Here is a 12,833-nt window from a genome sequence, read left to right on the forward strand (position 1 = left end):
ACAGCTTTGGGACTTTGTCCGATGGGTAACGGGGCTTTGAGGAGGATGGTGGGGAGGGGCGGGGGCTGGGGAGGGCCTGCAGGGGTCCCCGTTGGGGGGGTACAGGAGGGCAGTCGCAGAGCCTGCAGGCTGGTGGTGTGGAAGGAGCAGAGGACGGTGCCGGGCTGGGCCGAGGGGTGGGGGGCTGGCTCTGCCCTTGGAAGAGGAGGGGCCAGCAGTTGCGCCGCCTGGAGTGAGGGCGTTGAGGGCGGTGGTGGGCCTGAACCTAGAGGACCCTCCTGTTGGAGTAGATGAGAACGGTCCTGGGCAGCGGCCAGGGCCCAGGGTGTGGCTGGAGCCAAGGGTCCCACACAAGGAGGCCTGCGAGGGGCCCCACAGCTCTGCAGAGTCTGGGAGGGAGAGCCCCACCAGGGTCTTGGGGCTCAGACCTGCGCAGTGTCGTGCCTCAACAAGAGGCAGCTGAGCACTGTTTATACTAGCAGGACACGGAAGCCACCTGGATGTCCGCTGGCAGACGAACGGGTAAGAAAGCTGTGCTACCCAGACACAATGGAGTGTCGCTCAGCCATTAAAAAGAACACGTTTGAATCAGTTCTAATGAGGTGGATGAAACTGGAACCTATTATACAGAATGAAGTAAGTTGGAAAGAAAAACACCAATGCAGTCTATTAACACATACACACGGGATTTAGAAAGATGGTAACGATGACCCTGTATGCGAGACAGTGAAAGAGACACAGATGTAAAGAAGACTTTTGGACTCTGAGGGAGAGGGCGAGGGCGGGGCGAGTTGAGAGATAGCATTGAAACATGCGTATCACCATGCGTGAGACAGATCGCCAGCCCAGGCTTGACGCATGAGGCAGGGCGCTCAGGGCCGGTGCACTGGGACGACCCTGAGGGATGGGATGGGAGGGAGGTGGGAGGGGGGTTCATGGTGGGGGATGCGTGTGCACCCGCGGCTGATTCACGTCAGTGTATGGCAAGAGCCACCACAGTATTGTGAAGTTATTAGCCTCCAACTAAAATAAATAAATTTCAAACAAAAAGGGTGGGCTGAGGGCTGAGGCCGCTGGCCGGGAGGCGCCCGTCCCAGCTGAGGCCGCCCGCCTGTCCCCACGCTCCTCCCGCCCTGAGTGGGTCGGCCGTCCCTCTGTCCCCCTCCCCGAGCCCCAGACCCTGCTCTCCCCCGCTGGCGTCTGGCCCGCTGCGATGAAGCCAGTGGAAACGCCTCGTCTCGCCTGGCCCTCTCGTCCAGGTCGCCGCCTGCGTGCTTCAGGCTTTCTCTGAGGGTGAGGGTGGTGTCTGGCCTCTTCCTTCCTGGGCCTGCATCCTGCCCTTGGGCACGGTCCTGAGTCCGGCTCCCGCTGTATCCTGGTGACACTGAGGCTTTATTCTGGCGCCTTCTGTCTGGAGCCCCAGATCCAGGCCGTGCACTGCCTAGGGGTGTCTCCAGATGTGAGCTCAGCCTGGCCTGGGGCCTGCCCTCCCCCCACCTCCCGTCACTGCGGCCGTCCCACAGGGGCTGACCACACCTCTCCCTGGCCTGCTGGCTGGCTCAGGATGGGGCCTGGGGCCCCGGCACCTTGGAGGCCCTGCTGTGTGGTCCTGACCGCCCGTGCCTGCTGCTCCGCTGTGTCAGCCAGGCGTGATTCCCTGACCCCCCGGCCTCAGCAGCACCTCGCAGCACCCGGCGACAGGCTGGCATGCAACACTCACTTTATTGGTTAGATGACAAGTCAGGGACCCAGTATTTTCACTCTGCTTTTTACAATGATTGCTTCACAGACATTTGATTTGAAAGTACACCCATTTTGAAAGAGGGGCACACCCATAGTTTCTGAGCTTAGGCGCCTCTCAGGGGACATCTGTTCCGTCCTAGTGGCTGCCATGATAGCTGAGCGGCCGGAGTTTCGGAGCCTGGCCTGGCGCAGCGATGGGCAAGCTCTCCCAGGGCGAGCCCCCTTGGTGGGCTCTCCCCACAGTGCTGGCTGAAGGGGCAAAGCGTGGGTGTGGCCCCCACCCACAGTGCTGGGGCTCTGTCCCCTCCCCTTCCCCTGTGGATGGTGCAGAGGCCTCCCTCTCAGAGCCTTGGGCTGCCCAGCACTGTCTCCCGGTGCAGCAGGCGGTCCCGTCTGTCTGGGCAGGGTCCCGGGGGTGTGTGGGGAGCCTGTCCTAGGAGATGGCGCCCCGGGCCTGGGCTGCCCTCTGCACCACCTTGTGCAGGGCCTCCTTGACCTCCCGGTTCCGCAAGCAGTAGATGATGGGGTTGAGCAGCGGTGTGAGTATTGTGTAGACCACGGACACCAGCTTGTGGAGGTCAAAGGAGTAGATGGCACGAGGCCGGGCGTAGATGAAGAGCGAGGCGGAGTAGAAGATGACCACCACGGCCAGGTGCGCGGCGCAGGTGGAGAAGGCCTTGTGCCGGCCAGCGGCGGAGGGGACACGCAGCACGGTGCTGATGATGGCCGTGTAGGAGGAGACGGTGAGCAGCAGGGGCCCAAGCAGGATGAGCAGCGCCAGGAGGAAGTCCACCAGCTCAGCCAGGGCCACGTTGGAGCATGCCAGGTTCAGCAGGGGTGACACGTCGCAGAAGAAGTGGTTCATGACGTTGGGGCCACAGTAGCCCAGCCGCGCGATGAAGAAGACCTTCCCCACAGAGATGGTGAAGCCCGAGAGCCAGGAGCCGGCAGCCAGGAGGCTGCAGAGGCCGGGGCTCATGATGGCCGGGTAGCGCAGGGGGCTGCAGATGGCCACGTAACGGTCGTAGGCCATGACCCCCAGGAGGGCGCACTCGGTGCAGGCCAGCGCCAGGAAGAAGTACAGCTGAGCCATGCAGCCCGCAAAGGAGATGCGTCGGGCCCCGGGCACCACCAGGCTGACCAGCATCTTGGGCACTGTGACAGAGACGTACCACACCTCTAGGAAGGACAGGTTGCTGAGAAAGAGGTACATGGGCTTCTGCAGTGCGGGGCTGGCGCGGACCACGGCGATGATGAGCAGGTTCTCGGTGACGGTCAACAGGTAGGCCAGCAGGAACAGTGCCAACAGGCACGCGTGGAGCCCCAGCGAGCCCGGGAAGCCCACCAGGATGAACTCGGTCACCTCCGAGTGGTTGGCCCCTGCAGACGGGGCCTGCATGGCCCTGCCTGAGGGCAGAGGTGGCGGATTAGGCGTCGCGCCCCCTGTATGGCGCCCAGCTCCCTGTGACGAGGGGTCCTGACCATCCACATCCCCGCTGCTGGCCACGCCTGGTCCACGGCAGTACAAGTTTCCTGCCAGGCCCTGGTGGGCGCTGGGCAGATGTCTACTCTGGGGCCACCAGCCTGCCTGGCAGCAGGCAGACAGACGTGGTTATTGTAGGGAGGGGGAGCAGGTCGCCTGCAGGACACCTCAGAGGCCAACCTGGGGACCTGCAAGACAGCTTTGGGAGGGATGGGTGGGGGGCCATGGTCCAGGGCCTGTGGTTGGGGACAGTGGGCAAGTGAGTGGGGCAGCTGGGAGGGGCTAGGCCTGGAGCCAGGCTCGCTGTCTCCCCAGGTGAGGGCACCCTGCCCGCAGTGACAGCCTCGCCAAGCTTCCCCACAGTCACACCGCAACTCTCGGCAGACTCCGGGAGGGGGGCACATGTTTCCGAGGAGAAGCATGCTCCAGAGGGTTAGCAGCACCCAGGGGCCGAGTCCCCCCACCCTGGGTCCCCTCCATGGCCTTCAGGGTCCAGCCCTAGCCGCCTGACCAGTTCTGTCTGAACCTGGCCCTGGGGCGGGACCATTCTGTGTGGGTCTCCGCCCCCTCCACCCCAGGGGGACAGTCAAGGGGCTGCCGGGGTTGGCGGCAGCTTCCTCCCTGTTACAGGAAATCATTCTCACAGGCTTGGAAGGGCTGGATCCTCAGGCTAGAGTCAGCCCTGACCCCACCTCACCGGGCAGCCGGCTCTCTTCTCCTGCTGCCCCACCCCAAACCCCCTGCCCCACGTTAGCCTGTTCCATCTGTCCTGGGCCCTCTGGATGCTCCTGTGAGCTTCCAGGCCTCCAAAACCCATTTACAGACCACTCAGCTCATTGCGATGTGGCTGGGTTTAGCTTTGTGTCCACTGTAAGAGCCTCAGAACTGGCCCTGAGTGGGCCCAGGCTTGGTGCTGGACTCACACCCCGTTGGTGGCAGGCTGGTCACCTGTGGAGAGCGTTTCTGGGTAGCAGAAGCCCCAGCCTCTCATCTCTGCCCCGTGTCCGGGTGCTCCAGGCGGCAGGAGCTCCCAGTTTTCATCCTGCAAAGACGTCAGGGGCCAGTGGAGCCCCAGGCTCCCGGGTGTGGCCCCAGGGCTGTCTGCTTGGGTTCAGACCTTGCCCTCCTCCGTTCACCTGCTGTCCCCTCGCCTCCGGCCACTCAGCTGTCCCGCGGGGGCATGGCATGGCCCCCGCTCATGGGGATAAGCTCTGAGGACCTGCACTCACTACTGACCCTGGGGCGCCTTGCGGCCCGCGGGGGCGGCAGTGACTGCGGGCCGAGGAGGGCGCCTGGCTAGACCACCGGGGCGGTGCTGGGCCCGCTGTGGCCGGGCCTGGGCGGACCGCCCCGGGCCCCCTCCCCACCGTGGTCCCCGGTGGTCTGGCAGCCACGTCTGCTCAGATCGGTCGCTGACTGGCTGCGGGGCTTGGAACAAAGTCTGTCTTCAGCCAGCACCCGTTTCTCTGAAAGATGGAGCAAGAGGCTGCTTCCCAGGGTCGTGGGAGGGGGAGCCCCAGAGCTCGCCACCTGACATGTCACACAGACACACAGCACATCACGCACACAACAACACATCACACAGACACACAACACATCACAGACACACAGCACATCACACACACAACACATCACAGACACACAACACATCATACATACATAGCGCATCACACAACACACAGCAAGCACATCACCACCCAACACATCACAGAGACGCACAACACATCACAGACACACAACGCATCACACACACAATGCACACACACAACAACACGTCACACAGACACACAGCACATCACACACACAGCAACACACAGACACAACACATCACACACAGCAACACATCACACAGCAACACACAGACACAACATATCACGCACAGCAATACACAGACACACAACACATCACACAGACACACAGCACATCACACACACAGCAACACACAGACACAACACATCACACACAGCAACACATCACACAGCAACACACAGACACAACATATCACGCACAGCAATACACAGACACACAACACATCACACAGACACACAGCACGTCACAGACAGCGACACAGCACATCATACACATGACATGTCACACATCACACAGACACCCAACACGTCACACAGACACACAGCACGTCACACACACAACACAGACATACAACACATCACCACCCGACACATCACACAGACACACAGCACGATACACACAGCGACGCACAGCTCATCACACATGACACGCCGCACAGACACACAGCACATCACACACACAGCAACACACAACACATCACACACACAGCAACAGACACAACATATCACACAGACACACAACATCACAGACACACAACATCACACAGACACCAGGCACACAGCAGAGACGCAGGCCACGCCGTGCAGACCCTGCGCAGTCCCTGTCCTGTGCCGGGATGCACGGTGAATGTGCTGCTCCCCAAACCTGACACGATGGCTGAGCCCTCAGGCCCCAGACTCAGATTCATTCACGGGTGCCCGCTCCCTGCACACCCAGCCCACGGGCCCCAGCAGAGCGCCGTTCATGCGGACCCCACGCCTCCAGGCAGACAAGGGCACACAGACAGACGTCCTCTGCCCCACGCCACCTGCCTAGACGCGGCTCTGACACACAGGTAATCCCCAAGCCACAGACATGCCCCCTCACGACAGCGCAGTCGGGGCAGCCTAGGTCGCTGTGGGCACAGGTGCGCCCCAGTGTGCTCTCGGCCATGCCGAGACTGCGCCAAGACGGCAGGGTCCCCGGGGTGGAGGCGGGCTCACTCCAGCCCTGCCAGGGGGTCTGAAGATCTCTGGGGCAGGGACCCGGCCAGCGAGGCTCCCTGCCTGGTCCGGGGCGCTCAGAGGGGCTCGGGGGCTGTGAGGTCAGGTCACGGTGCGTGGGGGTGGCCAGGGCTCACACAGGCTGGGCCTGCTCTCAGCTGGACCCGGGTCTGGGCGCCCAGCCTGCGGATGTCCCCTACACCCCCCACCCAGGGCGGTCCGGTTCCCCACAACCATCTGGGTGCGTCCCTACCAGGACAGAGCTCTGAGGAGGCGGAAGGGTGAGCCTGGTGGCACAGAGCCCCTTTGCAGCAAAGAGGCCCCTCCAGTCAGGAACGGCGGCGACACCTAAGGTGGAAACAGGTGCCTCCTCAGGGTCCCCGCGTCACAGGAGCAGAGGCTGGGCCTTTTGGGGAGCTCAGGGACCCCGGTCCTCTCTGCATGGGGAGAGTGGCCAAGGGCAGGCGCCCGGGAGCCCACACCGCCCCCTCCCCAGGCGCAAGTGTTTCTGCAGGGGAGCCGAGTCTTAAGTGGGAGGCTGAGCTTGGTCCCCACTGCCTGCCTTCTCACATGAGATGAGGAGGAGGAGGTGGGGGCAGACAGGGCTAGCCCCCCCTACCCCCACCCGCCCTCCTCCCAGGGGCCAGTGCCTGACACTGCACGGCCGCAGCTCCTCTGGGGAGGCCAGGCCTCCGCCCAGGGGCCCTCCGCCCCTGTGATCCACCATCAGTCGTGGCGGCTGGAAGCAGAGCTCAGAGGGAAACCTGCTTTCCCCGCTCTCCTCCTGGGGCCAGAGCTGGTGTGATGGGTGTAGTGTATGTGGACCAGTGGACACTTTCTTCACCTAGCAGCTGCTTGGTGCCAGCAGAGGGGCCTCAGACAGGAGCCCCTGCCCAGCATGGGCCAGACCTGGGACTGCAGGAAGGGCCCAGATCATGGCCCAGACCTGCTGTCCTGGGCGAGCTCCATGCTGCCCCGCAGAGGGGCTGGAGCTGGGGCCGCCTGCTAGTCTCACGGTCACCTGCTCCCCCGGGGCCTACTGCGGGGGTCACAGGAGGTACACGGAGACTCCCCTGTGAGGCAGGAAGGGGAGCTGGCGCTGGGACCATCTGCCCTGGGGAGGTGAGGGGAGGTGCTGGAACCCCACGAGTGGGCCTTGGCAGCCCGGCACGTCGGTGTCTGCTGGAGCAGAGAAGGGGCCCACGGGTGACAGGGACAGCTGGCCAACCCTAAGAGGCGGGCAGGGGCCAGGAGCGGAGCCGGAGGTGGGCACATCAGGGAGGGGGATGTCAGCCCGTGAGGCCGGCTTTCCCTTGCTGTGGGCGAGGGCCTTACCGCGCCTTGTTCTGAGGATGGTAAAGCTGACCTACTCGGGGTGATCGAAGTGACCGAGAGTGTGGCCAGCCCTGATGACACTGGAGGACACTGGGATGTTGTTGATGGTGTGGGTGGCGCCCTTTCAGTCTGGCGCCTCTTTTCCTGCTGGGTGGAGCAGCTGTGGGCTCTGGGCTGGGCGGCCCTGCCTGGGGGGCCCTGTCTGCTGACCCTGTGGCTATACCTGCACGGAGGCCCCTGGAACCTCTGTGGGGGCGTGGCTCCGGCCTTGTGAGCAGCCCCCCACTCCTGCATGCTCAGGGCTCGTTCTCAAGCCTCAGGGACCTGGCACCAGCCCCCATCCCTGAGTCAAGGTTGAGTGTCTCCTGGAGCCCTGGTGAGCACGCAGTATCTCAGAGTATCTCAGGCTGCAGAGCGCCTGGGATGTCGTGCTGTCTGTTGAAGACCTTGGCGTGTGGTTGGAGCTTCTCTTCTTGGGAACCCAGGCATCTGTGGACAGCCTCTTGGCTCATGGTTGAGGGTTCCCCAACCTCCGCTTCCCAGGGCCCTGCGCCCCATGCCGAGTCAGACCCCCCCGGCCGACACCCCGGCTTCACGTCACCCCCTGTCTAAGACCTCTTATCCTGCCTGTTTCTTGGGTCACTCCCAAAGCAACCCTCCCGCCCCCGTCCCACATGCAGCCTCACCCACTCACCCACCCCTGCGGGGCCCCCTTCTCTGTCTCTGCCACAGGAACTGCCTCCCCAGGAGCCACCTAAACTCCGCAACTCCACCTGCTCAGAAAACAAGCCACACGGTAGGGGCAGGCTTCCTGCCTCTGCACAGAGAGCTTATCTGTACCCAGGACTTCCGAGGCCTCCTGCCCGCAAGTGGGGCTGGCCTCCCCCTGCTGTGCTGAGCTCCACACCCCACCCCACACCCCGAGAGCCCTCCCCGGCTTCCCTCCTGGCTCCCCACCTGCTTTCGCTTCTGGCTTCCAGCCCCAGTGTGGGAGCTCCCAGCCCCGTGGTCTCTCCCACCTCTGCCCTTGGTCACAGACCCTCCCTTCCACACCCTGCTAGTGCCAGCTGGGCAGAGGGGCCTGTGACCAGCCGTGTCTGTGGGAGGAGGGAACCCACTCCTGCGCCCCGCTCTCTGCCCCTGCTCTGCTCTTCCGCCCCACGCTGCCTAGCCAACCCGTGTGGGAGACCCCCAACCACATGGACCACTCACCCAAAGAGGGCCGCTTGGAGCTGCTTGCATTGCCTGGGATGGCTGTTTCTACGTGTTCGGTGCCCGCATGCTAAGTCGCTTCAGTCGTGTCCTACTCTATGTAACCCCGTGGACAGTATGTCGGCCGTCAGGCCCCTCTGCCCATGGGCCTCTCCAGGTAGGAATGCTGGAGTGAGTGACCGTGCCCTTCTCCAGGGGGTCTTCTTGGCCCGGGGATCGAGCCTGCCTCTCCCAGGTCTCCGGCATCAGCGGGTGGGTTCTCTACCACTAGGGCCACCTGGGAGGCCCGTGTAAAATTCGGCATCATTTTGCCAAGTTCAGTCCCTTGTTTAACATGCCATCTAGGTTCGCCAAGGAGCAGGCGCCTTTTAGTTTCATGGCTGCAGTCACCGTCTGCAGTGATTCTGGAGCCCCCCAAAATAAAGTCTGTCGGCGTTTCCATTGTTTCCCCATCTATCTGCCATGAAGGGATGGGACCAGATGCCTTGATCTTAGTGTTTTGAATGTTGAGCTTTAAGCCGGCTTTTCACTCAGTCGAGTTATTCCCAAATAGTTCACCCTTTTGTTGCTTTTATGAGGCATTGCTATTTAAAAGACTTAATTTTCTGTTTATTCTTACATGTAGAAAAACAAATGGTTTGTTTATTGACAAGTATCAACTGCAAATTGGCACTTGCCAAGAGCGTTTGCCAGCAAGTGAGGAAAAACAAGGCCATTTGCCACCCGCCTCCGGGGAGACGGCGCCCTGTGCCGCCGCAGCTGCAGAGCGTCAGCACCGGCTGACGGGGTTCCGGGTGGAAAGCGGGGCGCTGTGTTCCAGGGCATCTGGTGGGACAGGTCTTTAGATAGTTAGATATTTTCAGGAACTGATTTCATGATCCCAATCCTTCCATCTCTTTGTATCTAGAAAATCACTAAATTCCTTAATGGTGACATCAGCTCCTCATGACTATCAGAGAAACTTTTGTAAATAAGCACTTGATGGCCTTGAACTCCCCCCTTCGCCAAAATCTCGTACACTGACCGCCGCCGCCAGCGCTCTGGAGCAGTCTGGGCGCTGTCTGAGGTGCTGTCCCCAGGCGGCAGTTCTCCTTCTGACCCCAATAAAACTCGGCTCGCAGCTCTCACATGGTGCGTCTTCAGTCAACACAAGTTAGCCAGTTATCTTGCTAAACTTCTTCTGAATTCTACTAACCTCTCTATAGCTTCTTCTGGATTTTTATATCCCAGGACCTTGTCTGTGAGAATGGCAACTTCACACGCATTTCCAGCCCTTACACGTTTTCTTCCCGTAACTCACCACACGGTCAAGACTCCAGGGCAAAGTCAGACAGAGAAGTGAGAGTAGCCTGTTTCTGGTCTCAGAAAGTAGGGCGCTGGCTGCGAGCTGTGTTCTGGTGACGGTTTTCATCAGATTAAGGAAATTCCCTCCCACTTCTCTTTTGCAAAGACTTACCTTATTTATGGGGCTCCTCCAGTGGCTCAGATGGTAAAGCATCTGCCAACGCAGGAGACCGGGGTTGGGTCCCTGGGTCGGGAAGATCCCCTGGAGAAGGAAATGGCAGCCCACTCCAGTGTTCTTGCCTGGAGGATTCCATGGACGGAGCAGCCTGGTGGGCGACGAAGAGTCGGACACGACTGAGTGGCTAACATGCATGGGTTTGCCATGTCTGCCTGTTGGCCGTCATTTTGGTTGCTTGAGATTCTGTCTGTTGTGAATAATTCAGTTGTGAACATTGCCCTGTAAGACTTTTCACACACACAGGTTTTAATTTCTCCTGGGCAACCATCCAGGAGTTAGACGGCAGGATCGCGTGCCGGGATGTACATCACTCACTGTGAAACGTCCCGCCTGCCCGGGGTGCTTGTAGACTGAGCTCCAGCTGCCCCACGGCTCCTCGGCCGTCCTGCCGGGCCTGTACGGCTGCTTTGCCCTTTTAATTTGCAGTTCCCCAGAGAGTCACTGGACGTCTATGTTTCTTCTTTGGTGAAGTTCAAATAGTTTGCTGATTATATCGCTGGGTGGTTTTCTTATCCTTGAGTATGAGACTTTATTATCTTTTGAATAGAAGTCCTTTATTAGATGTGTAATTTTCAAATATTTCCTCCTCATCTGTAGTTTGTCTTTTTGTTCTATTTCAAAGAATGGTTTTTAAATTTTGATGTAGTCCATTTATCTATGGTTGTTTTATATTTTTGGGTCATATCTAAGAAATACTGGCATAATCTCAGGTCAGAAAGATTGTCTCCTATGTTTTCTTGATAATGTTAGTTTTTTACATTGAAGTTTATGATATATTTTGTGTTAATTTTTGCATATGGTGAGAGGTCAAACATTCATTGGATCATAGAGAAAGCAAGGGAATTCCAGAAAAACATCTACTTCAGCTTCATTGACTACGTTAAAGCTTTTGACTGTATGGATCAAAACTAACTGTGGAAAATTCTTAAAGAGTTGTGACTACCAGACGACCTACATGTCTCTTGAGAAACCTGTATGCGGGTCAAGAAGCAACAGTTAGAGCTGGAAGTGGAACGACTGAGTAGTTCACAGCTGGGACAGGAGTGCGACCAGGCTGTGTGCTGCCACCCTGTTTACTTGCCTGATATGCAGAGTGCATCATATAAAACGCTGGGCTGCGTGAATCACAGGTTGGAATCAAGATTGCCAGGAGAAATAGCAACAACCTCAGATATGCAGATGATATGACTCAAATGGCAGACAGTGACAAGGAACCAGAGAGCCTTTTGAAGGTGAAAGAGGAGAGTGAAAAAGTTGGCTTAAAGCTCAACATTCAGAAAACTAAGATCATGGCATCTGGTCCCAACACTGTGTGGTAAATAGGTGGGGAGAAAATGGAAACAGTGACAGATTTTCTTTTTTGGGGGGCTCCCAAATCATTGCAGATCATGACTCCAGACATGGAATTTAAAACTGCTTGCTCCTTGGAAGGAAAGCTGTGACAAACCTAGACACGCTGAAAAACAGACACGTCACTTTGCTGACTGAAGTCCAAGCTATGGTTTCTCTAGTAGTTATGAGAGTTGGACCATAAAGCAGGCTGAGCTCCAAAGAACTGATCTTTCAGACTCTGGTGTTGAATAAGACTCAGGGGAGTCCCTTGGACTGCAAGGAGATCCAACCAGTCAGTCTTAAAGGAAATCCACCCTGAACATTCATTGGAAGGACTTATGCTGAAGCTGAAACTCCAATACTTTGGCCCCGTGATTCGAAGAGCCGACTCATTGGAAAGGACCCTGATGCTGGGAAAGATTGAAGGCAGGAGGAAGGGGATGACAGAGGATGAGATGGTGGGATGGCATCACCGACTCGATGCACATGAGTTTGAGCAAGCTCTGGGAGATGATGAAGGACAGGGAAGCCGTGTGCTGCAATCCACGGGGCCGCAGAGTCGGGCAGGACTTAGTAACTGAACAACAGCAACTTTGGGTTGTAATCTGATGTTGCTTTATTTATGTGGTTGCTCACATTGTTCTGTATTTGGCCTCTGGGAGCTCTTTCAGTTTGCCCCTGTGCACCTTGGGTGTACTTCCTTCAATTTTTTTTATTATTGTTTTTGATCACTTCTTTATTAGCTTCAGGTGTACAGTGATTCAGTACTTTCACAGATTGCACTAAATTAAAAGATATTATAAGACAATGATTCCCTGTGCTATAAAGCTAAACTTGGTGCTTATCTACTTTGTATCCACATGGTATTTTATATCTCTCAGTTCTGTACCCCCGATTTTCCCCTCTCCCTTCCCTACCTCCTTTGGTAACCATTGGTCTTCTTTTCCCCCTTAACATCTGTGCGTCTGTTTCTGCTCTGCATACACGTTTATTGCATTGTTTTTGGATTCACATGTGAGTGACATCACGCAGTGTCCGTCTTTCTCTGACTTGTTTCCCTAAACATAACGTTCTCTAGCTCTGTCCCTGTGTGCGTGCTCAATTGTGACTGACTCTGCAACCCCATGGACTGTAGCCCACCCTCTGCTGTCCATGGGATTTTCCAGGCAAGAATACTAGAGTGGGTTGACGTTTCCTTCTTCAGGGGATCTTTCCAACCCAAGGCTCCTGCACTGGCGGGTGGATTGTTTACCACTGAGCCACCTGGGAAGCCTAGGTCTGTCCACTGTAGATGGCAGAATTCCATCCTTGGTGATGGTTGAGTAATACTCCACCGCACACACGCACCACTTCTTTACCTGTTACTCTGCTGATGGGCACCGGGTTGCTTCCATATCTTGGCTGTTGTAATAAC

General features: G+C 58.0%; 2 protein-coding genes across 2 annotated transcripts in view; one reads left to right on the top strand and one right to left on the bottom strand.

The window, feature by feature from the left end:
- Nucleotides 1–1,703: 1,703 nt before the first annotated feature.
- Nucleotides 1,704–9,209, bottom strand: LOC138427642 (olfactory receptor 226-like). The gene is made up of 2 exons (XM_069567408.1): nt 8,566–9,209; nt 1,704–3,150 (listed from the first exon to the last, which is right to left on the bottom strand). The coding sequence occupies exon 2, from the start codon at nt 3,140–3,142 to the stop codon at nt 2,177–2,179; it is 966 nt and encodes a 321-aa protein (XP_069423509.1). The 5' UTR covers nt 3,143–3,150; nt 8,566–9,209; the 3' UTR covers nt 1,704–2,176.
- Nucleotides 6,954–12,833, top strand: part of SCART1 (scavenger receptor family member expressed on T cells 1) — a 49,616-nt gene continuing 43,736 nt past the window's right edge. Inside the window, 1 exon segment of the mRNA XM_069567439.1 lies at nt 6,954–7,093. Coding sequence (XP_069423540.1) covers nt 6,954–7,093 — 140 coding nt within the window.

This window comes from Ovis canadensis, chromosome 22 (genome assembly GCF_042477335.2).
Source record: "Ovis canadensis isolate MfBH-ARS-UI-01 breed Bighorn chromosome 22, ARS-UI_OviCan_v2, whole genome shotgun sequence".
In the NCBI taxonomy this organism is placed as follows: domain Eukaryota; kingdom Metazoa; phylum Chordata; class Mammalia; order Artiodactyla; family Bovidae; genus Ovis; species Ovis canadensis.

What these genes read in the sequence shown, in the direction of transcription:
- LOC138427642 (XM_069567408.1), bottom strand. Translation starts at nt 3,142, where the DNA reads ATGCAGGCCCCGTCTGCAGGGGCCAACCACTCGGAGGTGACCGAGTTC.